Source organism: Pan paniscus, chromosome 1 (assembly GCF_029289425.2).
Source record: "Pan paniscus chromosome 1, NHGRI_mPanPan1-v2.0_pri, whole genome shotgun sequence".
NCBI lineage: Eukaryota > Metazoa > Chordata > Mammalia > Primates > Hominidae > Pan > Pan paniscus.
Genome location: NC_073249.2, coordinates 69,643,034 through 69,669,297, shown reverse-complemented (window position 1 = coordinate 69,669,297; position 26,264 = coordinate 69,643,034). Strand labels below are relative to the sequence as shown.

The 26,264-nt window shown below is 38.6% G+C and overlaps 1 protein-coding gene across 6 annotated transcripts in view; it reads left to right on the top strand.

Annotated features, from left to right (window-relative positions):
* The window catches only part of CEP350 (centrosomal protein 350), a 165,773-nt gene extending 143,212 nt beyond the window's left edge, over positions 1–22,561 (top strand). For 5 of the 6 annotated variants that reach the window (XM_055110972.2, XM_055110960.2, XM_034941717.3 and 2 more), the window contains 5 exons: positions 317–2,319; positions 3,230–3,637; positions 3,745–3,891; positions 6,557–6,679; positions 18,684–22,561. In XM_055110972.2, coding sequence (XP_054966947.2) covers positions 317–2,319; positions 3,230–3,637; positions 3,745–3,891; positions 6,557–6,679; positions 18,684–18,848 — 2,846 coding nt within the window. In that variant the 3' untranslated portion in view covers positions 18,849–22,561. The remainder of the gene's footprint in view (positions 1–316; positions 2,320–3,229; positions 3,638–3,744; positions 3,892–6,556; positions 6,680–18,683) is intronic. The other variant, XM_034941709.3, reaches the window with a different exon arrangement.
* The last annotated feature ends 3,703 nt before the right edge of the window (positions 22,562–26,264 follow it).

The window sequence follows — 26,264 nt, the reverse complement described above, 5'->3', positions numbered from 1 at the left end:
AATTCTATTTTTGCATGATTTGAGGATGAATGTGCAAAGCAATGGTTCCATCAACTTAGATACATTTTTCTTCACTTTATAAGTTAAGACAGTGCTTAAGAAATTATTCCAGACTTTAGAATTTTCAGTAATTTTAAATGTTGATACAGATGATATTCTCTTAAAAGAAAAACTTATAAAGTAGCCAAAACAGGTCATATTTATTGACTAGAGGGGTTTTTTTCACTAAAATTTGGCTTTTCTCTAAACTTTGGTTCACAAAATTGAAAGATAGTGATTAAATAATTTTGATGTGGTGATTTGTTTTTTCTTTAAGATGCTTCACTGTCTGGTTCTGAGAGATCAGTATCAGAAAGGTCTTTATCTGCATATGCAAAGAGAGTAAATGAATGGGACAGTCGAACAGAAGATTTTCTGACCCCATCTCCAGTTCTCAGATCATCAAGGAAAATCAGAGAAGAATCTGGAGATTCTCTAGAAAATGTACCTGCATTACATCTTCTCAAAGAATTAAATGCCACTAGTAGAATTCTTGATATGTCAGATGGCAAGGTTGGAGAATCTAGTAAAAAATCAGAAATAAAAGAAATAGAGTATACAAAATTGAAGAAGAGTAAGATTGAAGATGCCTTTTCTAAAGAAGATAAATCTGATGTCTTACTGAAATTAGTCCTAGAACAGGGAGATTCATCTGAAATTCTTTCAAAGAAAGATCTTCCTTTAGATTCTGAAAATGTTCAGAAAGACCTAGTTGGATTAGCTATTGAAAATCTCCATAAAAGTGAGGAAATGTTGAAAGAGAGACAGTCAGATCAAGATATGAATCATAGTCCAAACATCCAATCAGGAAAAAACATTCACGAACAAAAGAACACAAAGGAAAAAGATTTGTCTTGGTCAGAACATCTTTTTGCTCCTAAAGAGATACCATACTCTGAAGATTTTGAAGTGTCTTCTTTCAAGAAAGAAATTTCAGCTGAATTGTACAAAGATGATTTTGAGGTGTCATCTTTGCTGTCACTCAGGAAAGACTCTCAGTCTTGCAGAGATAAGCCACAGCCAATGAGGAGCTCTACAAGTGGAGCCACTAGCTTTGGTAGTAATGAGGAAATCAGTGAGTGCCTAAGTGAGAAAAGCCTTTCTATCCATAGCAATGTTCATTCTGACAGGCTGTTGGAACTCAAGTCCCCTACTGAGCTGATGAAAAGTAAGGAGCGCAGTGATGTGGAGCATGAACAGCAAGTTACTGAATCCCCTTCCTTGGCTTCAGTTCCTACTGCAGACGAGTTATTTGATTTCCACATTGGTGATAGGGTGTTGATTGGAAATGTTCAGCCAGGAATTCTTCGATTCAAAGGTGAGACTAGTTTTGCTAAAGGATTTTGGGCCGGAGTGGAGTTAGATAAACCTGAAGGAAATAACAATGGAACATATGGTGGCATTGCATATTTTAAGTGCAAAGAAAAGCATGGTATTTTTGCTCCTCCTCAAAAAATATCTCACATTCCAGAAAACTTTGATGACTATGTAGACATTAATGAAGATGAAGACTGTTACTCAGATGAACGATATCAGTGCAATAATCAAGAGCAAAATGATACAGAGGGTCCAAAAGACAGAGAAAAGGATGTCAGTGAATATTTTTATGAGAAATCCCTACCTAGTGTGAATGATATAGAAGCCTCAGTTAATAGAAGTAGAAGCCTTAAAATAGAAACAGACAATGTACAGGACATTTCTGGGGTACTTGAAGCCCATGTTCACCAGCAGTCTTCAGTGGATTCACAGATTTCTTCAAAGGAAAACAAAGACCTCATTTCTGATGCCACAGAAAAGGTTTCCATCGCTGCAGAAGATGACACTTTAGACAATACCTTTTCCGAAGAATTGCAGAAGCAACAGCAGTTTACAGAAGAGGAAGACAACCTATATGCTGAAGCTTCAGGAAAGCTTCCTACACCACTTCTGGATCTTTTAACAAGAGAAAAAAACCAACTGGAAGCCCAACTGAAGTCATCACTAAATGAGGAAAAAAAGTCAAAACAACAACTGGAAAAAATCAGCTTACTGACAGACAGTTTACTAAAAGTCTTTGTAAAGGACACAGTCAATCAACTACAACAAATCAAAAAAACCAGGGATGAGAAAATCCAGCTTAGCAATCAGGAGCTTCTTGGTGATGACCAAAAGAAAGTAACACCCCAAGACCTATCCCAAAATGTTGAGGAACAGTCGCCAAGTATTTCAGGTTGCTTCTTAAGTTCTGAATTGGAAGATGAAAAAGAAGAGATTTCCTCTCCAGATATGTGTCCCAGACCGGTGAGTATTTCGTCTAGAAAAAGTATCAGTATACCTTTTGACACTTTTAACAAGGCAACTTACCTTGCCTATATAGTACATTTTACTTCTGTGACTCCTGATAGGTTTTTTTTCCCTTGACATGTTGTTTATTAGAGAAGGATCACTGTACTGGTTTTTAAAGGCCTTGTAGCTGTTTTTCCTGGCTGAAGTGTAATTGTCCTCTATTATGTCATGAGTAGTCAATATAGGGTTGTCACAAGCACTGGCAGGTTTTGGGGAACTAAAACATCCATTTAAACTGCTGAGTTGACAACCCCTGTACTGTCCACAGATTACATCTCCTTCCAGATTCACTGAACAAATTCGTTCCATGGAGCTTTCCAGTGGCTCACCACCCAATTCTTTTTTGCCTGTGAAATTGTTTACATATCTACTCAGTCATGGTTGGCCTGCAGAGGTTAGCAGTTGTGATGTTGATTCTGGTAAAATGAAATAGATCCACTATGACATGCACTCAGACCATCAGCTTGTTTATGTTGCCCATGGACAGTTGAGCAAAAGTAATGACTTTGAGTAACTTGAGCCAGATGGTCACCAGAGGTGAGAAATTTTATATCCCATTTCCATATCCCATAGACAGACAGTTCTTTAGAAACAGAATAATGATAATACAAAAAGCGGGGAGAGCCCTAATCAATAAACATTTTATAAAAATTCAGTTATATGCAAGGTTTATATAAGTAGAATTGAGGGAACAGGATAACTTTTTCTTAGATTGTTTATTAGTAGCCACCATATTGTTTTTTATTCTGCTTACTTATAGGGAAATATTAGATATATAAATAATGCATTTACTCTGTCTTTATTTAAAAAAAAATGATATGAGGTCCCTAAATGGTGCTCTGTTTGAATGGTTCCATTTCTATAGGAGAGCCCAGTATTTGGTGCCAGTGGGCAGGAAGAACTTGCTAAGAGACTTGCTGAACTTGAACTCAGCCGGGAGTTCCTGAGTGCGTTAGGAGATGATCAAGACTGGTTTGATGAAGACTTTGGTTTGAGCTCTTCTCACAAGATCCAAAAAAATAAGGCAGAAGAAACCATTGTACCTCTAATGGCAGAACCTAAAAGAGTAACCCAACAACCATGTGAAACATTATTGGCAGTCCCCCATACTGCAGAAGAAGTAGAGATTTTTGTACATAATGCAGCAGAAGAACTTTGGAAATGGAAAGAATTAGGCCACGATCTTCATAGCATCAGTATTCCTACAAAACTGCTTGGCTGTGCCAGTAAAGGTCTAGATATAGAAAGCACTAGTAAAAGGGTCTACAAACAGGTAGGTGAAATAAAAGAATAATTTTAGTTTTTAAACTTTTCTCCCATTGTCTGAAATTTGGATTCTTAGCCATTTTGTTTTGTTTTGTTTTGTTTTTCTCTATCAAGGCGGTTTTTGATTTAACAAAAGAGATTTTTGAGGAAATATTTGCTGAGGATCCCAACTTAAATCAACCTGTCTGGATGAAGCCATGTAGAATCAACTCTAGTTATTTCCGACGAGTGAAAAATCCAAATAACCTTGATGAAATCAAGGTAAACTGCAAACTATAAAGTGTCTTCTTTTTTGACTTGCTGTTCATTTACACATATCTGTAAATGTTATAAAAGCAGGTGCTCTTCTGTATGATTAACCTTTGTGTCTTCAGGACCTGTTCCATAGTGGGTATTCAATAAAGATTTGTTGACTTACTGAATCCATGAACAGTGGAGGGACTGGAATGAGTGAAAGGGCTGAATCCTCAAGTTTGTGCAAAAAAAAAAAAAATTCTTTTACGAGTCATTTTCTCTATATACATAATTATAATATTTAAGAAAAATTAGGAAATACCTAGGGAGATAAATTATTGCAACTAATAGGAGTTTTAGGTAAGTTTTGGGGGTTTTAGAGATAGGTATAATGTTCTAAAAGTACATATGAATACGTGTCATATATATGTCTTTTCAATATGCCAGCCCTGGACACATAGGTGTTAACTTCTTTATCTTTGACTTTGGAGGTTTCAAATTGGTAATGTGGTTTTGAACTATGTAGGATAGTAATGTGATACGTAAAAATATTTATTTTGTTATCTAAGAAACCTTTGTAAACCTTTGTCCAGAAGCTACAAGGACTGTGAACTTTAAAGTCACATTGGTGGCAATCTGCTCTGCCTAGTCACATGTTTCTTTACGGCAAAGGTTATATTTCCAGAGCAGTGATTCTCAACTTTTAATGTGCATGTGAATGATCTGAGGATCTTGTTGAAATGGAGATTCTGATTTAGTAGGTCTGGAGTAGGACCTGAAATTCTGCATTTCCAACAAGCTCTCAAGTCATGCTGGTCCTGCTGGTCCTGCTGGTCCCAGGACCATGCTGAGTAGCAAAGCTTTAAACTTGTATTTCCCAAACTTATTTGATCACAGAAAGCCTTTAAAAATATTTTATACTTATAGAACACCAACAGATACTTATGAGATGGGATGTATGCTTACCTCAGGGGTTGGCAAACTATGGCCCATGAGCCAAATCCAGGCCCCTGTATGTTTTTATAAATAAAGTTTTGTTGGAACACAGCCATACCTAGTTGTTTACATGTTACAACTACATGTAACTACAACAGTGGAATTGAATAGTTGTGACAAAGACCACATGGCCCACAAAGCCTAAAATATTTACAGTTTGATTTTTTACAGAAAAAATTGGCCAGCCCCTGGCTTAAAGTAACTAGCTTTTTAAAAACACTTTGTATACTCCATTCCTTCTACCCTTTCACAATTGAAAATGCTTGAATGCTATGTGTGTCTGTGAACAGGTAGGGAGTGATGGAATTTCCGGGCACATTGGTACTTTGAGAATCTTTCCAGGTGATTCTGATTCATAAATGTGTGCCTTCCCCTGTTAAGAACATTGTTTTTTTAACAGAACAACCATAAAAGTAACAAAATAAATTATTAATAACATTAAGTTGAGATAAGACAAGATATATAATATATACCAACAATCAAACTACATGCATCAATATAGCATACAATAAATGCCCACTAATTTTAATATTGACATAACATTTTGTAAAGTTTTTAAGGGTGATAGTTCAAATATTGTTAGTAGTAAAATTATTATGCTTCTCATACTGAAGTGTTGATATTTTTAAATTTAACATATTTGAGTTTTGGTGCTTCAAAATAAACTATCCCAAAGTCTTTTGCTTTTCTCACATTACATTGTCCCCAAAAATTTCTTTGAGATTTTTCCAATTCAGAGATTTATTTTATGCTTTCTTTAGTAGTTTTGCCAGCTTGAAGTTAGCTAATGGTAGTTTTGTTGTTGTTTTTTCTTTGTTTTTCTTGAGGTGGAGTTTCACTCTTGTTGCCCAGGCTGGAGTACAATGGCGTGATCTCAGCCCACTGCAACCTCCGCCTCCTGGATTCAAGTGATTCTCCTGCCTCAGCCTCCTGAGTAGCTGGGATTACAGGCATGCACTACCTCACCCAGCTAATTTTGTATTTTTAGTAGAGACAGGGTTTCTCCATGTTGGTCAGGCTGGTCTCGAACTCCCGACCTCAGGTGATCTGCCGCCTTGGCCTTTCAAAGTGCTGGGATTACAGGCATGAGCCACCGCACCCAGCATGGTAGTTCTTAAGTAAACTCTAAAGTGATTTTTCTTTGCAGATTAATCAGTGGGTTTTACTTTGTTGTTGTTGTTGTTGTTATTTTTAGATAAGATCTCGCTTTGTCACCTAGGCTGGAGTGCAGTGGTGCAATCTCAGCTCACTGCAGTCTGGACCTCCTGGGCTCAATCAGTTCTCCCACCTCACCCTCCTGAGTAGCCAGAACTACAGTCATGTACCACCATGCCCAGCTAATTTTATATATTTTTTGTAGAGATGAGGTCTCTCACTATGTTGCTCAGGCTGGTCTCAAACTCCTGGGCTCAAGTGATTCTCCTGCCTTGGCTTCAGAGAGTGCTGGGATTACAGACGTGAGTCACCGTGCCCAGCTAGGTTTTACTTTTATATGTTGCGTAAGTGAATAAAGTCTCAGCGTTTGGAATGCTTTTCCCTTCAAATTGCTATGTGGAACTGTAAGTGGAAGAAATTTGTATGATAATTTTATTGTAAATATTATATTCTTATCATGAATCTGTTTACTGCATTGTAAACACATGAAACTCAGGAATTTCTGTTGTTTGTGTTTCATGTATTTGTCTTATTTCCACAGAGCTTCATAGCAAGTGAAGTACTCAAGTTGTTCAGTCTTAAAAAGGAGCCAAACCACAAAACAGATTGGCAGAAAATGATGAAATTTGGAAGAAAGAAAAGAGACCGAGTGGATCATATCCTGGTCAGTGTATACAACCAAACTGTTTTTATTTTGACCATATCTTTTAAACTCAGAATGCAGTTAGATTCTAAAAGGAAAAGGGATAGACTTATTCTTAAGTCTATGGTATTAAAATCTTAAAGCCTTTACTTGCTGCATTTCTACCCCTCAGTTTTGTTAACTATTTTCTTTTGTACTCAGTAGATGAACATTTAACTTGATCAATAGTATTTTATGTAGAACTTGAGAAATTTACTCAAATGGAAGCAAAGTTTAGGGTAGTGAATTGAAAAGAGACCAGTGTGGACTCTGGAGCCTGACTGCCCATGTTTAAATCTCTTGATGTGTAATCTTGGACAAATTTATCTAACATTTTTGTGCAAAGTGAAGGTAACAATAATAGTACTTACCTGATAAAATTATTAAGAAAATTAAATAAGTATATGTGTAAAGCACTTAGAATAGTTCCTCATATACAACTCAGTAAATAATAGCTGTTACCTCATCATCATCACTATTATCATTATCCAGAGCATTCCCTGGATAGGATTTATTTGGTTTTGCAATATATTTCTGTAACATTAGGAAAGTGTTTATCAAAAAAGAAAAAAAGAAAAATTCAGGTTTCACTCTAAACATTTTAATTCTGGACCTTTTATCTATATTGACATTTATATAATGAAAAAAAGTGTAATACTTAAATTTATCACCGTTCTCATGTATGTACCTCTCTAGTGTTTCATTTACTCAGTAATAACTGTACTAGATAACATTTGCTTAGTATTTTATAGTTTATCATTCTTATGCCTTATTTGATTTTTTTTTTTTTTTTTTTTTTTTTTTTGAGACACAGTCTCGCTCTGTCACCCTGGCTGGAGTGCAGTGGCACAATCTCTGCTCACTGCAGCCTCTGCCTCCCAGGTTCAAGTGATTCTCATGCCTCAACCTCCCGAGTAGCTGGGATTACAGGCACCTGCAACCACGTCCAGCTAATTTTTGTATTTTTAGTAGAGATGGGATTTCGCCATGTTGGCCAGGCTGGTCTCAAACTCCTGACCACAAGTGATCCGCCTGCCTTGGCTTCCCAAAGTGCTGGGATTACAGGCATGAGCCACCGCGCCCAGGGTCTTATGCCTTATTTGATCCTCACAATAATTACATGAGGTAGGAAGGACTAATGTTATTCTTTGTTTTACAAATGAGGAAATTTAGATTCAAAGATGTTAAGTGACTTGCCCAGTAAAATAAGAGACAAGATTTTAATCAACTAATTCTTCATAGATCTTCACATCTCAAGAAAGTGAATTTGTTCTCCTATTTCTATCATGTTTTAAAGTCTGAATTGTTATTAATTTCCAAGTTGTTACTTCCTTTACTTCTTAGGAATTAAAGAAAAAAGCATATTAAGAGGCATTCATCTAACCTATCAGCTAAATTGATGATATCCCCTATAAATCACCTCTGTATATACATTGAGTCAAAAATTGTGCTAATTAAGGACTGATGTTAACAATAGTAAGCAAAACAGACACAGACCCCACCTTCATAGATTTCCAGTTTGAAGGCAGAAACCAGCCATTAATATATCGTTTACACACAAGTGTGTAAGTTAAGCATAAAAATGGAAGAATAGGGAGCTGTTAAAACCACAGAAAGCTGATATAATGAGGATGGTCAAGGCAGGCTTCTCTGAGGAAGTGACATTTGAGCTCAGATCTTAAAGATGAATACATGGCAGCAGTAAGAGAAAATGAGGAGGAAGCAAAAGTGGAAACCCCTGATAAACCCATCAGATCTTGTGAGACTTAATTGCTATCACGAGAATAGCATGGGAAAGACTCCCATGATACAATTACCTCCCCCTGGGTCCCTCCCACACACGTGGGAATTCTGGGAGATACAATTCAAGTTGAGATTTAGGTGGGGACACAGCCAAACCATATCAGTACCCTGACAGCAGAGGCTTCCAGTAGGTGCCAAACAGGGTCAGTTAAGCAGACATCTCTCTAACAGTTATCAGAAATTCTCAAATACTAAACAAAATGTTTCTTTTGCAGGGGTAAGGTTATTATAGCTTGGGTGAGGGGAGTACTGTGCATAAGAATTGAAGCAATTTAGCAACTGGTAAACAATAATAATAAAGTATATATTATGTGACTATCCCCTTTGCTGGTTGTAAAATATTTTTTAGCTTCCTACAGAGAGACCTGACCTATATAACTTTTTGCATGAGCTCGTTCTTCTTAATTTTTTTTTTTTAACAAAATGATACTGTCAGCTTCTTGAGCTAATTATTAACAAGAAATGCTAAATGAACTAGTCTCCTCTCCCGTAATTAGATTTGGTAAACCTTGTATTTGCAGATTCTAATGTTTTTACATTTTAGGGGGATTGAGATTTAAAACAATTTTTTTAATAACACGTAAAAGTTTTCTCAAACCACTTCCTCTACTCTCACATTACAACAATCATCACCACACAAGAAAACTTCTGTGACCATATGTGTGTGGACTTTTCCCCCACACACCAAGCAGTGGACACCAGCTGGGTATCCTCTGAATCAGTTCTGATACTCCCTACCCAGATATAGTGTCACATCCCACAGAGTGAGTGCTCAGTCCCCAAGACTGCCCCTGCCCCCTCCACACACACATACCAGTTGCAAGTCCAGGCCTCCAGAACTTCTGATGGACTAGCTTCAAGTTGGGGCTCCCAAGATCCACCTTTGGGTTTAATTAATTTGATGGAGTAGCTCACAGAACTCAGTAAACACTTACTTAGGTTTACTGGTTTATTAGGAAGGATATTGCAAAGGATACAGAGACGCATAGGGTGGAGTATGGGAAAGGGGCACAGAACTTCCATGCCTTCCCTGGGCTGCCACCCTCCAGGAACCTCCAGGTTTAGCTATCCAGAAGCTCCCTGAACTCTTTCCTCTTGGGTTTTTCTGAAAGCTTCATGACATCAGCATTCCTTCCCCCGAGGTATTGGGTAGGACCCTCTCATGGGAGGGCCTTAAGACCCACAGTCAGAAAGGTAGGGGAACATTAGAGTGAAAGGAGGGCGGGCCTGCCACTGAGGCCTAACACCCTTGACATTTTTTTTTTTTTTTTTTTTTTTGAGACAGAGTCTCGCTTTGTTACCCAGGCTGGAGTGCAGTGGCACCACCTCGGCTGACTACAACCTCCGCCTCCCGCGTTCAAGCGATTCTCCTGTCTCAGTCTCCGGAGTAGCTGGGATTACAGGCGCATGCCACCATGCCTGGCTAATTTTTGTATTTTTAGTAGAGACGGGGTTTCACCATGTTGGCCAGGCTGGTCTCAAGCTCCTGACCTCAGGTGATCCACCTGTCTCGGCCTCCCAAAGTGCTGGGATTACAGGCGGGAGCCACCGCACCTGGCCAACCCCCCACATTTTAACAAGACTGTAACAAGGGCTATGGGAATTATTAGCCATGTTTTAAGTTTTTACTAAAAGAATGAGCTTATTTTGCTCTATGATTTTGTTACACTTTTCACCCATTATTGGTTATTTTTCTAAGTCTTTTACATGTTTAATTATGAAATATTTTTAAAGTATAAAAAAGAATAGAAAATAATATAGGTGCATTGTTTCTGCATCCTTTTCCTTCATTCTGAGCTCGGTTGCATCTACCTAAAGTACACACTTAGTATTTCATTAACTTCAGGCCTTTAATGTAAACTCTCAGTCTTTAAAATGTCTTTATTTCAGCTCTTACTTTTGAGTTATATTTTAGCTGTATATAGAATTTTAAGTTGATAGCTCTTTTTACTTAAGCAGTTTGAAGATATCTCATTGTAATTTTGAAGCAGCATCATTGTCTGCGGTGAATACCCAGGGTTCGTCGTCTCGAGCTGAGAAAATTAACGACACAGACACACATACATGAAGTGGGTTAAGGAGTGGAAAGTTTAATAGGCAGAAGAAATGAGAGAGGAGAGCAGCTCTCTCTTTTATGAAAGAGAGGTGTTCCGGAAAAGGAAAAGCGGTGGACCGCAGCAGATTTTATAGGCAGGCTTTAAGAGGTGGTATCTGATTTACATAGGGCCCACAGATTGGTTCCACCAGGTGTGATGTTTACTGGTGTGTGGGGAAGGCTGGTCACCCCACCCTAATCTTATTATGCAAATAGATTTTCTACTTGGCCAGTGCCATCTTGCCTGCTCCTTACTGTGCCTGTGGCAAAGAGAAGAGAAGATGGAGCTGCCATTTTGAACAGGCCTATTCCACAGGTAGTTTTTTCTATTGGCACAATTGCCGGCATTCGCTTGTGCAAGCTTCCAGCTTGTTTGTCTGTGTCTGCAGCTTGATTTTACAGGCTGCTCTTCGTTAGAAAAAAAAAATGATTTGGGGGCTGCTTTTCATTAAAAGGAAAACCTTACCAAGGACTTCCTTACCCTATCTGCTTAAGTAATTTCTTTTTTAACTTTTATATCATTCTGACCTCTCTTGTTGCTTTTGAGAAATCTGACAGTTCTTTATGGGGAATTGGTCTTTTCTGTTTTCCATTTAAGATTGTGTGTGTGTGTGCGTGTATTTTGTAATTTTTCTGGATATGTCTAAATGTGGATTTGTTTTTATTCTGCTTTAGACTCCTTGTGCTTATTGAATCTATAGATTCATATCTTTACTCAGTTCTGGAAAATTCTCAGCGATTGTCTTTTAAAAGATTGCTTCTTCCAGCTTTCCCAATTCTCTATGGAACTTCTTTAGACATCTTTGGCCTTAATTCTCTTTCCATGGCTCGTAACTCCTCCCTTAGGTAGTCATAGCGCTTGCCTCTCTTTTAAATCACTATTTGTTACTTAGGATTTTCCCTCCTTTCTCAGAATTTCTTTTGTTATATTTTTAAATATACAAATTTATATTTTATATACAAATATATGTTTTAAAATATATACAAAATATATACAAATATATGTTTTAAAATATATACAAAATATATACAAATATATATTTTAAAATATATACAAAATATATACAAATATGTATTTTAAAATATATACAAATATATATTTTAAAATATATACAAATATATATTTTAAAATATATACAAAATATATACAAATATATATTTTAAATATACACAAATATATATATTTTAAATATACAAATATTTTTGTTATATTTTATCTAATACATCTACATATTTATATGAGGACTTTTTTGGCATTATCTTTACCATTTCTGCTGGAACTGATTCTTGACAGCTGTAGTTTTCTTGTAGAGTTGTTTTTTGTTGTTTTTTGATATATTCCAAGAGTTTTTCAAATTTTATCTATAATTAATATTTGGATATTGTAGTTCAAAAGAGCAGGAGAAGACAGTGGTTAATATTTTGGACAGCCCAATACTATAGATAAAATGAAGTCGTCTTTTCCTATAAAATGGATTTTTTTTATTGTTTTTCTAGAGTTTTGACTATTGGGAATTTTGCTTAGGATCTCTAGTTTTAAAAGTTTCTGAATCTTCCTGAGCCTCCTTCAGTATTTTTGCATGTAATAAACCCCAAAGTTCTCTCATGGGGATTCTTTTATAAATGGAGAGAATGGCATAAGCAGTTAAGAGCAAGGTCTCTGGAATCAAACAGCTTGTAAGTGTCCAGTCTTGTCTTTACCACTTATTAACAATGTGATTTTGGGTGAGTTCTCTCACCTCTCTTTCTCAGTCTCCCGCTCTTTAAAGTAGCAACCTCGTAGAGTTGGGATGATTAACCAAGATCTAATATGTATTAAGTGGCGTCTAAGGAGCTCTCAAAAATATTAGATATTATTAATATAATTATTTTCATTGATTCACAGTAATTTTTTCCTTGCACTTAAAGCTATTTCAGGTGTAGCAGTTTTAATCCGCCACCTGATACAGCATTCTTGAAGGCAAAAGCACGTGGACTAATAATAAGCATAGGCCGTCACCTCCCCTGCATTATACATTTTCTCTACTGAATCTTTTCCATTAGCATACCAACTGCATATTTCTTTAAAGCTAAAATAACTCTTTTGTCATCACTTCCCCCTCCAATTTTCCCTTTACAATAAAACTCCTTTAATATGTCCATTTTTACACTCCCTAATCTGTCTTTCATGAAACCAAACTCCAGTCAAGCTTTTACCTCATCCATGCCACCAAATCTGCTTGGATTAATAAACCCAGTGGTAAATCTCAGTTCCTGTGTTACTTGACCCATCAGCAGCATTCAACACAGTTGATCCCTCCCTTTTCCTTGAAACCTGGCTTTCTGCTCCCTCACTGGCTGCTGCTCCTTGGTCTCCTTTGTTGGTTCATCCTCACCTTGAAACGTTGGCATGCTCCTGGAATCCGCCCATGGACCTCTTCTTTATTTGTCTACACTCCTTCTCAGTCTCATGGCTTTGACTACGATCTGTATGTTCACCACTCCCAAATTCATATCTCCAGCCTAGGACTCTTGCTTGACTCCAGATGCATATAGCCATTTGCCTACTCAGTATCTCCATTTGGATGTCTATTAGACATCTCAAATTTCACATGTTCAAAACAACTTCTGAGAATTATGTTAGCTCTGGGTTTGTCATATATGGCCTTTCTACTGAGGTATTATTTCCTCTATACCAATCTGTTGAGAGTTTTTATCATGAAAGGGTATCAAAGGCTTTTTCTGCATTTATTTAAATGATCCTCTGATTTTTAGCCTTCATTTTGTTAATGTGGTGTATCATATTTATTGATTGTGTATGCAATAAATCCCACTTGATTGTGGTGATTCTTTTATCAAAATCTTAATTACCCCCTTTTAAAACATTTGTAACATGATAAACTATCTTACTAAACATTTCATAATAAACAGTTGCTTCTTCCAATTTAAGAAAATGTATATTTTAGTTGTTGCTTGGGCTGAGGATGTCCCTGATCAATCTAACTATATTTGTGTCTTCAGGCATTATTTGAGGTGAATAAAATGCAAATAATTTTTTAGACATAAAGGCCTCTGTTAGCCAAATGAGAAATCTTTCTTTCACCTCTAGTTCTCATTCACTCCTCCTTTTTCTTTCACAAAGGCATTGATTAATTTATATCTTAGGTTAGCTAAGAATTTGAGCTATTTTTAGCAGTACATTCTCAAAGTATAGATGCTGTGGAATGAGTAGCAAGTAATTAGAGCACCGTTTGTATAACCTTTATGTACAGTAGCCTTGAAAAATCTCCGTACTGTAGGTAGAATTGCACCTAAGATGACAAATCTTGTAGTAGGACCACCTAGCTAATGATTGAGTCTCCTTTATAGCCTGGGAGCTGATGAGAAGGACACTCAGCACTCCTGAGTTCCTCCTGTCTCTACGTCTTTCTCATATTAAGCCTAAGTTGGCTTTCACACAATTAATTACAATTTGCTTCTACAGCTTTGGGGCTTTACGTAACAACTTTAATTTTTTCTACACCCTTTTGAAATAGCTATCATGTTTGACCCGAGTCTTTTCTCCTTATAAAACATTAGTATTGTCTCCTGTTGTCTGATATAGTTTTGAGTCCCTTCAACATCAACTGTAGCTCTGTCAGTGTCCCTCTTTAAATACAGTGCTCAGAGTTAGCCTTATAATGTTTCATGGTTTTGTTTTTGTTTTTAGATATAAGGTCTTGTTCTGTCACCCAGGCTGGAGTGCAGTGGCATGATGGTAGCTCACTGCAGCCTTGGACTCCTGGGCTCAAGGGATCCTCCTGCCTCGGTCTTCCAAAGCACTAGGATTATAGGGATGCATCACCATGACCAGCCTCGTGTATTATTTAATTAGTAGTCATTCAACCTATTTTTTTCTAGATAGTACATTTTGATTAGTACAGTTTATGATTTTTTTTTTTTTTTTACCTGTATCTTACTTATAGTACTTACAGGAGCTGAGGAAAACCCCAAGACCAACCTGTGCTCAACCTGTGCTTTTGTAGTGATTTTTTTGGACCCTATTACAGAACCTTATTTATTCCTTCATCTTGTTAAATGTGGCCCATTGTTCCAGGCTACCACCACATTTCTTGATTCTTTCTTTGAACATAATTATTATATTTCCCAGCTTCGTGTCATTTCTAAAATTGATGTACCTGCCTTCATCTAGGTCATTGCTAAAAACAATGAAGTAGAGCTAAAGACAGCCTTTCAGCATTCACAAAACTTATCTATTCTATATGCCATATATTTATATAGCACCTTCTATTTGCACTGTCCTAGTCATGAGGGAATCATAAATAAAAAGAAACGGCCCTTTAAGAGCTCACAGCCTAGTGGGAAAACAGATACACAGTATATAATTTAGCATGATAATTGCTGTAATGGAATATGAAGAAGATAGAATGGGAGCACAGAGGAAAAACTCCGAGTCTTTGAGGCAGAAACTCCCTTCCAGGTTGAGAGCTGTCCTTTAATCAAAAAAGTGTAAATTAGCCAGGCACGGTGGCTCACCTAATCCTAGCACTTTGGGAGGCCGGGGCAGATGGATCACCTGAGGTCAGGAGTTTGAGAGCAGCCTGGCCAACATGGCGAAACCCCATCTCTCTGAAAATACAAAAATTAGCCGGGCATAGTGGCGCATGCCTGTAATCCCAGCTACTCGGGAGACTGAGGCAGGAGGATCACTTGAACCCGGGAGGTGGAGGTTGCAGTGAGCCGAGATGGCACCACTGCACTCCAGCCTGGGTGACAGAGCGAGACTCCCGTCTCAAACAAGTGTAAATCCACCTAACCTGTCTCTTTTTTCCCAACTTGTTCACAAGGATACAGTGAAAGACCCTGGCATCTGCTTGCTGAAATTGGGCCACATTCTATTTACTACATTTCTCTATTCCACCAGCCTAATACCCTGTCCCCTCCTCCGCTCCCAAAAAAACAAAACAAAACAAAAAACTGTCAGTCTTTTAGATGTAATTAATTAAGCTGTTTATATTTTAAATGTATTAATTTTTACATATACATACATATATCTTCAGGAGCAGGATCGGGGAAATGAGTCATAGAATATAATAGACTCTGAAGATCAGAAGGAAAAAAAATAGAGGCAAATTTGCAGGCTATGAGATCCCCCAGTTGTTATAGTTGAAGATCCAAATTGGGCTCTGAGCTCTAAAGGCCAAAGAGAAATGGAAAAGTTCATGTTCTTACTGACTGACAGAGAAATAGTTCCTGTTCTTAAGTGGGAACAAAGCTTTTGCCAACACTGAAATCTTACATTTCAGTGGGGGCTGCATTGAGGTTACACCGAGAGAGAGAATAAAAAATGTCATGAGCATATATTTCTACTGCAAGTGCACAAAAGATTTCCTTAGCGTTTCCTAAATTTTGTTATTGTGGAGGAAATTGCTCAAAGAACAGATTTAATATTACAGGCCAAGAGAGGCTGGGAAGCATGGCTCATGCCTGTAATCCCAGCACTTTGGAAGGCCAAGGCAGGCTAGATAGCTTGAGCCCGGGAGGTGGAGGTTACAGTGAGCTGAGATCGCGCCACTGCACTCCAGCCTGGGTGACAGAGTGAGACCCTGTCTCAAAAAAAAAGTGGGGCGGGGTGGGGGACTAAAAGAACTGTTATAGAAAGGAAAGCTGCGCAACTTTGAATAACAAATTCATTGGGGATGTGAAATTTTTTGTGCACACACCTAGACCATCCCTCAGCACAAGTTCAAGAAGTCTTATATTAGGCTGTTTATTATAGCATCCTTCATAAGAGAGGAACACCAATTCCATGGTAGGTTGACAAGTATTTCATAGATACCCATGATTCTGTGGTCAAATAAATATGGGAAACGCTGAGTTAAACAAGTTTCTTTACTGGTGGGCTTCTGTCTCATAGGCTTAAGTACAATGTAACTCTCCCAGAGGGAGTTCTCCAAAACTTTATTTGGCCATAGAACCCTTTTTGGTGGTACATTAGGGAACAGAGGAATAAATGTTTACATATCCTCCAAACAACCTTTCTAAAAGAGAAAGAATGTGGCAGCCACCCTGTTACATATTTGTCAACTCCAGCCAAGGGATATATGTTGGACAATACTGTTCTTCCCCTCTCTTACTCTCTCAAGCTTCAGGATGATGTAGTCTCTTTTTTGCTAGGGTCTTCTCGTTTCCTTATAAGGCAAACCAGAGTACAAGTTCCCCTCTTCACTTTCTCTTTTTTTTTTTTTTTTGAGATGGAGTCACTCTGTCGCCTAGGCTGGAGTGCAGTGGCGCAATCTTGGCTCACTGCAACCTCCGCCTCCCGGGTTCAAGCGATTCTCCTGCCTCAGCCTCTCTGAGTAGCTGCGATTACAGGTGCACACAACCACACCCGGCTAATTTTTGTATTTTTAGTAGAAACAGGGTTTCACCACATTGGTCAGGGTGGTCTTGAACTCCTGACCTCGTGATCCACCCGCCTCCACCTCCCAAAGTGCTAGGATTACAGGCTTGAGCCACCGCGCTCGGCCCACTTTCTCTGCTTTTTTAAAGATGAAACTATGATCAGGGCAAGCCAGGAGCATGTTGTCACTTGGCTTTTTTGCCAAGTAAGACTTCTAGTTAGAGACCCCTGTCACTGCAATTAACTTTGCTGAATTTGTAACTTGAGATCAGGGTTCACTTCCTTATCTGGCCTCCATCCCATTCACAATGTCATTTTGTATAGCAAATCTAATGTGTTTTGTTTGTTTGTTTGTTTGTTTTTTAGACAGAGTTTCACTCTGTCGCCCAGGCTACAGTGAAGTGGCGCAATCTTGGCCCACTGCAACCTCCGCCCCCTGGGTTCAAGCGATTCTCCTGCCTCAGCCTCCCTAGTAGCTGGGACTACAGGCGCGTGCCACCATGCCTGGCAGATTTTGTATTTTTAGTAGAGATGGGGTTTCGCCATGTTGGCCAGGCTGATCTCCAACTTCTGACCTCAGGTGATCCACCCGCCTAGGCCTCCTGAAGTGCTAGGATTACAGGCGTGAGCCACCGCACCCAGCCAATCTAATGCGTTTCTTTTAGAATAAAGTAGGTTTTTTTCCCATGTATTATAAACAAGCAATAAATCTGGGGAGGTTATTTCTACTTGATTAGTTTTTATTTACCTAATAAGAATCCTAAAATGCAAAAATAGTATTGTATTAATATAACAGTGACTTTAAAATAAACTTCAGCAATATTACATTTGAAAAATACCCTAAGGTTAAATTTATTTATAACAAGTGTTATTCATTTATTATAATACCCCAGAGTCACATTCAGTATTGTCTTTCGATATATGCATTTTATAATTGTAAATCCATATACAGATGTCCCCTACTTAATGAGGGTTCGACTTACTGTTTTTCAACATCACGATGGTATGAAAGCAACACACATTCAGTAGAAACAGTACTTCGATTTTTGAATTTGGATCTTTTCCTGGGCCAGTGATAAGTGGTATGGGGGCAGCAGCAGTGAGCCACAGCTTGCAGTCAGCCACACCATCATGAGGGTAAACACCGATACTCTCCTGTGGACTGTGATGCAGATGATTCTGCCCGACTGTAGACCAATATACATGCTCTGAGCATGTTTCAGATGGACTAGGCTAAGCTATATGTTCAGTAAGTTAGGTGTATTCACTGCATTTTTGACTTAATGATATTTTCAATTTACTGCGAATTTATTGGACATAACTCCATTGTAAGTAGAGGAACATTTCTGTCTAATATTTTGTGTTTTCCTCCCATTAAATTCCTTATTCTCTTATGTTATGGAATTCCTTATGGAATACATATTCCCTTACATTGACATTGACAACGTACTGGTAATCTTTAATATATATGAAATACTCGAATATTGTCAAATGTTATTTTTGAAGTCATTTTGATATTTGGCAATTGAGGTTTTTTCAACTTTTTGCAATTTTAAAAGGGGTATTGATATCATATGAATTATCTTTTTTCTCTGGTTTATTTCCTTGGGCTGTATTCCTATGGATAGGACTACAAAGTCAGCAATTATATTTTCTAGCTTTTGTATGACAGGAATTTTCTAACCTTACTGTCTTCTAAATCCTAGGTTCAGGAGCTCCATGAGGAGGAGGCACAGTGGGTGAACTATGATGAGGATGAGTTGTGTGTGAAAATGCAGCTAGCCGACGGGATCTTTGAGACCCTGATCAAAGATACTATTGATGTTCTGAATCAGATCAGTGAAAAGCAGGGGAGAATGCTACTTGTGTGACATCTTGCAAATAAATCGAACGCTGAGTGCTAATGTGAGTCCTGGGCCTTTCTGCCTCCTGATGTACACCCATTGCCATCATAGCAAGAGTGCTTCTGGACCTTGTACTTATTCTTAAAGACTACCAGTATGGAGTTCATAGGACAATGTGGTACACCTGGTATTACAGCCTTTGCCTTTCGAGACTATCCACTGGATTAATGGGTTATTTTCAGTGGGCAGGGTTGCACAGTGTAATCCTACACCTTTTGCTAACACCCCTACTAGGTCTCAGAGGGCCAGAAACACCTGACTTACCTCTGAGTTTAGACTAGGGTATCACTTCTTTGAGTCTGAAGTCAAGTGAGAGAGGTATAGATAAATGCATCACATCACTTTTGAAATGTAATTCTGGTCTATACCATGGAAGTCATAAATGGACATTATAGTCTCTAAACAGTATTAAACCCTTAACCACTTCTAAAATAGGCAAGCTTAATAATGTCTGCCAACTTCACATTCTGGAGTTTATTTCATTTCTTTTTGAAGACCATTTTCTTCCATTATTGTAGTTGAGCAGCACCAAGTGGACTGTCAGGCTAACAGGAATAAGTGGTAGCCTTGCTTTCTGAGCACCATCTAAAGAATTTTAAACCTCTGCATTATGTTTAGTGTTCTCTGTGTGGGCATGAAAACAAAGAAATGCCCCTACTGAAGACTGGGCTCAAAGGACCAATGCAGGGCTGGTTCTTTTACCCCTTGGTTTACTCCTGCACTTTTCTTACTCGTTCTGAATCTCTACCAGCTGCTCCCAGAATCACAGATACTCAGGACCATCTCAGGCATCCAGGCATGGCAAAGTGGAAATAATTCATTTTGGCCTGCAAACCTTCAACTCCCATCTTTCCCCAAGAAGTCAGAGATGCTGTTACTTGAATGATTTAGGAAATGAGTGTGTGCACCAAAGACAAAAAGATATTGTCTATTGTTTGTGTGCTTGTTTTGCGCTATGGAACATTTTTTAATTTATTTTAAGATAAATTATTAAGTTGAAAATGTGTGTCCCTATTCAGAAGTGAAAGATTCATCTTGTAATAGTTAAACCTCCATCTTGAAGCTTCTATGGTTCATAGTCTTTGCACAGGAACCTGTGGTTTTAACAAACCAATACACATATTGAAGAAGTCATTTTAATTCAGTGAAACGAAGATGGGCTTTTCCAGATCACCTGCAGTAGCAGCAGTGGGATAAAATGATTTAAAAACACTGTACAATTTAACTCTGCCTCTCTTGCAGCATTGCTTCTCACAACTATTACCTGCATCTGAAAAAAAATCTATAGACTCCAGCTGCTACATTAGAGCATAAGAGATGCTCTCCTGGGACCTCAGTACCCTGCCTTCTTGACTGGTTTCTGTTCATCAGTCCTGTCCCTCTTCAAGTAATCTAGAAGAATGTGGATACTCTTAGGCGTGAATGTAAATGCCTTAATATTGAAGGTCCTGGTTAGAAGCATGATACAAGACATCTACTGGATTCATATTTACAAATATCCTGGAATGTTGTAGCTTCAAAGTATATTAGAAAAACCCCAAAGATGGTATAATCTTTAAGTGTGCACGTTCGTTTATTTCTGCATCTTCCCTCCAAACTTGCCTTTGCATCTTAAATATTTCACTATGCACACTCCCATTCCTCTTGGGTTTCATCTTGTCGTTTAAGAAATGTACTGAAATAATCATTGGAATATTTGCATTTTGCACAATGACTGGTATGATAGCTCTTGACAAATAAGGAAAGCACTGAAATGTTGTGATTGGGTCTCGGGAAATGCTCAGATTGATGTCTTACCAGCATTTCTTCTGGGCTTGTGATGTTGAGCTGTAGTCTTGTAGCCATAATGAGCAAATTGACTAAGAGAAGCAAAGGTTTCTTGGGGTTATTAACCAGTAGTGTGGAAATACTAGTTTTATGTGGCCAAGGAAAAGCAAAGGCTTTTCTTTTCAGTTTGTGTTATTTGGAAGACAGAAAAACATCTTGTCTACATCCTTTGGCTGTTTGTAGGATCACGTTGTCCTTACGATACAGAAACTTTACAGCTGCTGTAAATTTTTTATAAATGAATTTCAAAATGGTATAATGGGACTGTAGGTTGTTTTTCTACATCTTCATTATTTGGACCTAAAACCAGTTTTTAATAAGAAAGTTTATCTTTACTCTTTCTGAAATTATGACTCCAGAAAAAGAAAAAAAAATACAAGTCATGGAATCAGCAATCTGGTAAGAAATGCTGCCAAGAATGTGGCAGTAGCTGTCCTGACAGACTCCAACTGTCTTTACTATCTGAAGAATCCTAGGCTCCACATGAGAGGCAGAAATGGATCAGTCTTATTCTTTTCTAGAAATGGTTATCTGTAGTTTGGTAGCAAAAAAAAAAAAAAAAAGAATCCATAATTAGCAGATTTCTTATTAACTATTTGGATCTAATTGAAATGGCTTTATTCTTAGGATTAAGAAAGATAGATGTGGATACCCAGCCACTCGTTCCATATTGGTATCTTTTAAATCAGCTCTGCCTCTTAATCAAGAACCTAAATATTCCCTCTTTCTAATCTTTGTTCCTTCTCCCTACACCCTCATCCTCTTTCACTCTTCCTTCATAATTCCTCTAAGAAAAATATCTTTGCATCAGCAGTAATATCTTTTAGAATAGCACTATCAGAATTTAGCAGTAAACCAACATACAGGCTTCAGATTTACTTCTGAGTCCGAAACAATTTGTGCTATCCAGGGTAGTTAACTCTGGGTTAAACAAGTACAGGGTATAGATTCCCTCTTCAGGTCTACACAGGAATTTTTACCATAGGGAAAAGTGGGGAGAGCTCAAACGTAGTTAATAAGGAAGGTAATTTCTTTTTCTTTTACCTAAAAGAAAAGAAAATTCCTTCTGTGACTACAGGTCTCTGAGAAATTATCTTTCAAAAGAGATTTCATTGCTCATAAGAGTGTTGTGGCCTATTGATAAAAACAATTCTGTTCACTTTCTTGTCTTGAAAAAAAAGTGGCCTTAGCTTTTTGCAATACTTGAATAAAGTGTGTACTCGCAAAAGAATTTCTGTAGCACAGCATTAGAGACTCATAACTTTTCTGCAAGAAATACAAACTTACATCTTCCTTTTACTACCTTAAGAATACTAGTGAATAAAACATTAATTCAAAGAGCAAATTATAGAAACTACAATGACATTTAATGCAAATTGTAGGAATTTACATGTTTACAAATCATCTTCAACTGGTTGTGCAGCAATTCAATAAAATATCTTTGTATTATAAAAATGTGAAGAAAAAATGTAAACTGATGTAAAGGAGGTACTGTCATTTTAATTAACCTATGTTTAATAGCTTTTCCTTCTGGACTTTGCAAAGCCTTCTTGGCAAACACATTGCAAAGCATTCTCTGGGAGGTTCAGCCTCCTTGTGTGTACTGTACTGTGCAGACATGAAAAAATAAACCCGTTTACTGTGTGCGTGTAAATAGCCTGGTCATCAGGCCATTTTCAGCCAATAGTCACATCCAGTGCAATTTTGCACCGAACACTTAAGGGTGTGGTTTGTAAGTACGATCTGTAAAATAACTGGGATGAATTCCCATGTATACCTGTGTAAATAGATTTGTTAACTGAAATGTACTTTAAGAAAGATAAAATCTGTAAATAAACTGATTTATAAATTAATTTCATGTCAGGTCTCCATTTTTTCCCTCCTGAGCCAACTTCAGAAAATTAGTCCCCATAAAATACATCTGATTGCTTATTTAGTCATAGGGTGCTGATGCTTGGACAGTAGAATCAGGTAAGCTGTGGATAAGAGCTATTTACCTGCACATAAATGCCATCAGCACATACATTTGAGCAGCCTGGGCTTTGCTCCCACACTCATTGATTCAGCAGATAGCCACTGAGCAACTTTGTGTTCTGAGTACTGTGCTGAGTGCTGGAAACATAGCAAAAAAGACAGACATGGTCCCTGACCTCAAGAAACTTAATGTCTAATGAAAGCCACCAAAAGATATTTTGAAAACCTGTGTGACAAGTTCTAACAAGTGCTGCACAGGAAGCATACGTAAGATTTGAGAATATCTTAATAAAAGGACCCAACAAGGGTAGAGTGAGTCAGGGAAGAGTTCTCTGATAAATTATAACTGTTTTATGAGCTTCTTCCTTCTAATTCATGGCAAATGCCATTTCTCCCAAATGACCTAAATTTTGATAACCCTTGCAAAATAACACATGGAAGAGTCACACTCAAGTGGACCACAAAGAAGAAGTGCAACCAGCTGATGCCCAGGTGTGGAGGCTGTAACTTATTTCTGGAAATATGAGCTTGGAGGAGAATGAAGCTGAAGTGATAGAAGAATAAAAACAATCCAAGGATGGAAATGTACAGCACTCAAGATAATGAATTGTCTCTGGTCTGACAAATCGGAAGTGGTAACCACCATCATCTTACCTGAATTCCTCTAGTTTCCCCCAGATGGCCATCCCTGCTATATCTTTAATCCCTATCACAACCATGAACATTGCGGAAATTCTCAGAAAAAGATTGGCCCCAAATTACAGTAGGTCCTAAGAAATTCTTCCTCTCATAAAACAGATAGTTGAGACTGGGCATGGTGGCTCACACCTGTAATCCCAGCACTTTGGGAGGCCAAGGCAGGAAGATTCCTTGAGCCCAGAAGTTCGAGACCAGCCTGGGCAACAGGGTGAGGCCCCATCTCTCCAAAAAACTTTTTTTTTAATTAGTGGGGCACAGTGGCACACACCTGTGGTCCCAACTACTTGGGAGGCTGAGGTGAGAGAATCCCTTGAACCCAGGAGGTCAAGGCTGCAGTGAGCCGTGTTCATGCCACTGTACTCCAGCCTGGGCAACAGAGTGAAACCTGTCTCAGAAAAAAGAAACCAGCTGTTTGAGTCCCTACTATGTGCCAGATACTGTGGTTGGTGCTGAGGACACAATAGTACAATAGTAATAACAAATAGAATCTTGGAAAAAAGACCAAATACCTGTAACCTTGAATCAAAATATATGAAAGTGGCAGTCAAGAAGATGGCAGTTGACACGGCAGAGCCAAGAACAATGAGACCAACACTGGGAGAAGTACAGTGGTGAGTGTCTACAGAAGGGAAGCCAGTCACGCCCCACATAACGGTCAACAATGGGCCGTATGTACAGCGTGGTCCCGGAAGATTCTATATAATGGAGCTGAAAGTGTTCTATCACCTAAGGAGGTCATAGCCATTGTAACATTGTAGTGTGACACATTACTCGCGAGATTATGGTGACGCTGGCTGGTGTAAACGAACCTACTGTGCTGCCAGTTGTATAAAAGTATACAGTAATGTCCTAGCCATTCACGTTCACTCCCCACTCACCCACAGCAGCCTCCAGTCCTGCAAGCTCCATTCATGGTAAGTGCCGTATATACACATTCCATTTTCTATCTTTTATACTGTGATTTTACTGTTTTCTATATTTAAGTTTGTTTAGATACCACAAATTCTTACCATTTGTGTTACAACTGCCTACAACGTTCAGTACAGTAACATGCTGTACAGCTTTGTAGTCTAGGAGCAATAGACTACACCATATAGCATAGGTGTGTAGCAAGCTATACCATTTAGGTTTGTGTAAGTGCATTCTACGATGTTCACACAACAATGAAGTCACCTAACGATGCATTTCTCAGAACATATCCCAGTGGTTAAGCATGCATGACTCTGCTGAGGAGAAACAGCTAATGCCCTACAAAGTCCCAGCAAAGCTCAGGAATTGGAGGCACTGGCTGCCACAGTAAAAGGTGCAAAACACGGAGATTGTTTCACCATTCGCTGGGTGTCCAGGCTGTGCAGCCAAGGTCAAAAGGCAGATACGTGCCTCCCAGGGAAGAGACCAGTGCATGACTCAAGGTCACTGAGGACAGACAACACACACATCAGGCTCAGGTGGCACAGTGTTTATTTACACCAAGAGGAGACAGTGCAGGAGGTTCAGCCCCTTGCAATGCATCAGCCCTACAAGGGCAGTAGATCCGCTCCACCGTGAACACAGGTGATGTGACTGCAAGTGCCCCACTTTGTGCTGCAGTGGAAGGACCCTCCCTCTCCGCCATGGGGTCTGAAAGGCAGAAAGCTGGGTGTGTATGAGGGCCATTGACACATGAGCTTAAGCAGAACAAAGGAGTACACGTTGAGTCTGCAGTAGGACAAGATATTCCCGCTCATGGAGATAAGCCCCGCACAGGCTGTAGTGCTCTTATCTCTCAGTAAGGAAGTGTTCCAGGCCCATTCTCACGTGATTGTGCAAGGGCAGGAAGCTGCACACGATTGCCTTTCCCAACAGGGAAGAAAATAGAGAAGTTGATGGCAAGTCTGATTGGAACAGTTAGACCACCCAGGTACCCACCCCTCCCAGCGGATCCAGGTCACTGCCTGTGCTCTCTTCAGTGCTCTCAGGAGGTGAGTAATTCTCTGGAGAAGTTGAACCACAGAGGTCCTGAACTTGAGGACTCTAGACACAATGAAGCATGGAAGTCAGGCAACAGACTGAAGATAAGGATGAAGTTAAAGTTGATGGATGATGGAGTGAGGGACCCAGCCAGGCTTAGCCACAACCCTCTCCCACAGGAAGGAGACTGGAGGACCCTCCTCTGGAAAAACTGGCCACAGAGGAAAGGCCTATAGTTACTGTCATTTGGAGAGGCCTCCAAAGAAAAAGCTGGCTTGCCCCCAATCTCCTTCCCATGAAATCCACCAGCCAAAAAGCCCCACCCATGCGCACTGAGTTGCTCATCACATTTTTAGCACATCGCTCATATGTGAACAAATAGTCACCCATCTCCAGACTTCAGAGAGAAGCCACCAATATGAAATAGGCCAAATCAAAAAGAAAAAAGAGGGATTCTGGTGAAACAACTGCATGGCACAGAAGAAAACCTCATAAGAGATTTTCAAACTATAATTAAAATCCTCAGCTGAAATAATATTGCATCATGAAATGGGATTAGGATGCCCTAAAAGATTAACGAGTCAGAAGTCATGATTAAACTCTTGAAAATTAAAAGTAGGCAACCATAATTTAAAATTCAATAGAAAGTCTGAAAATAAAGTTGAAATCTGGAAAGTAAAACAACAACAAAAAATAGATAAAATTAGCGAACCAATCCAGGAAATCCAATGTCAAATTAACTGGATATCTAAAAAGAATAGAGAAAACACAAAACTATACAAGAAAAAATTCCAGAACTTAAATATGTGATTTTCCAGTTGGAAATGGTCTAATGAGTACCCAGCATAATAGATGAAAATAAACCCACACTAGGACATATCATTATGAAATGTCAACTCCATAGGTAAAGAAATTATCCGGCTGGACACGGTG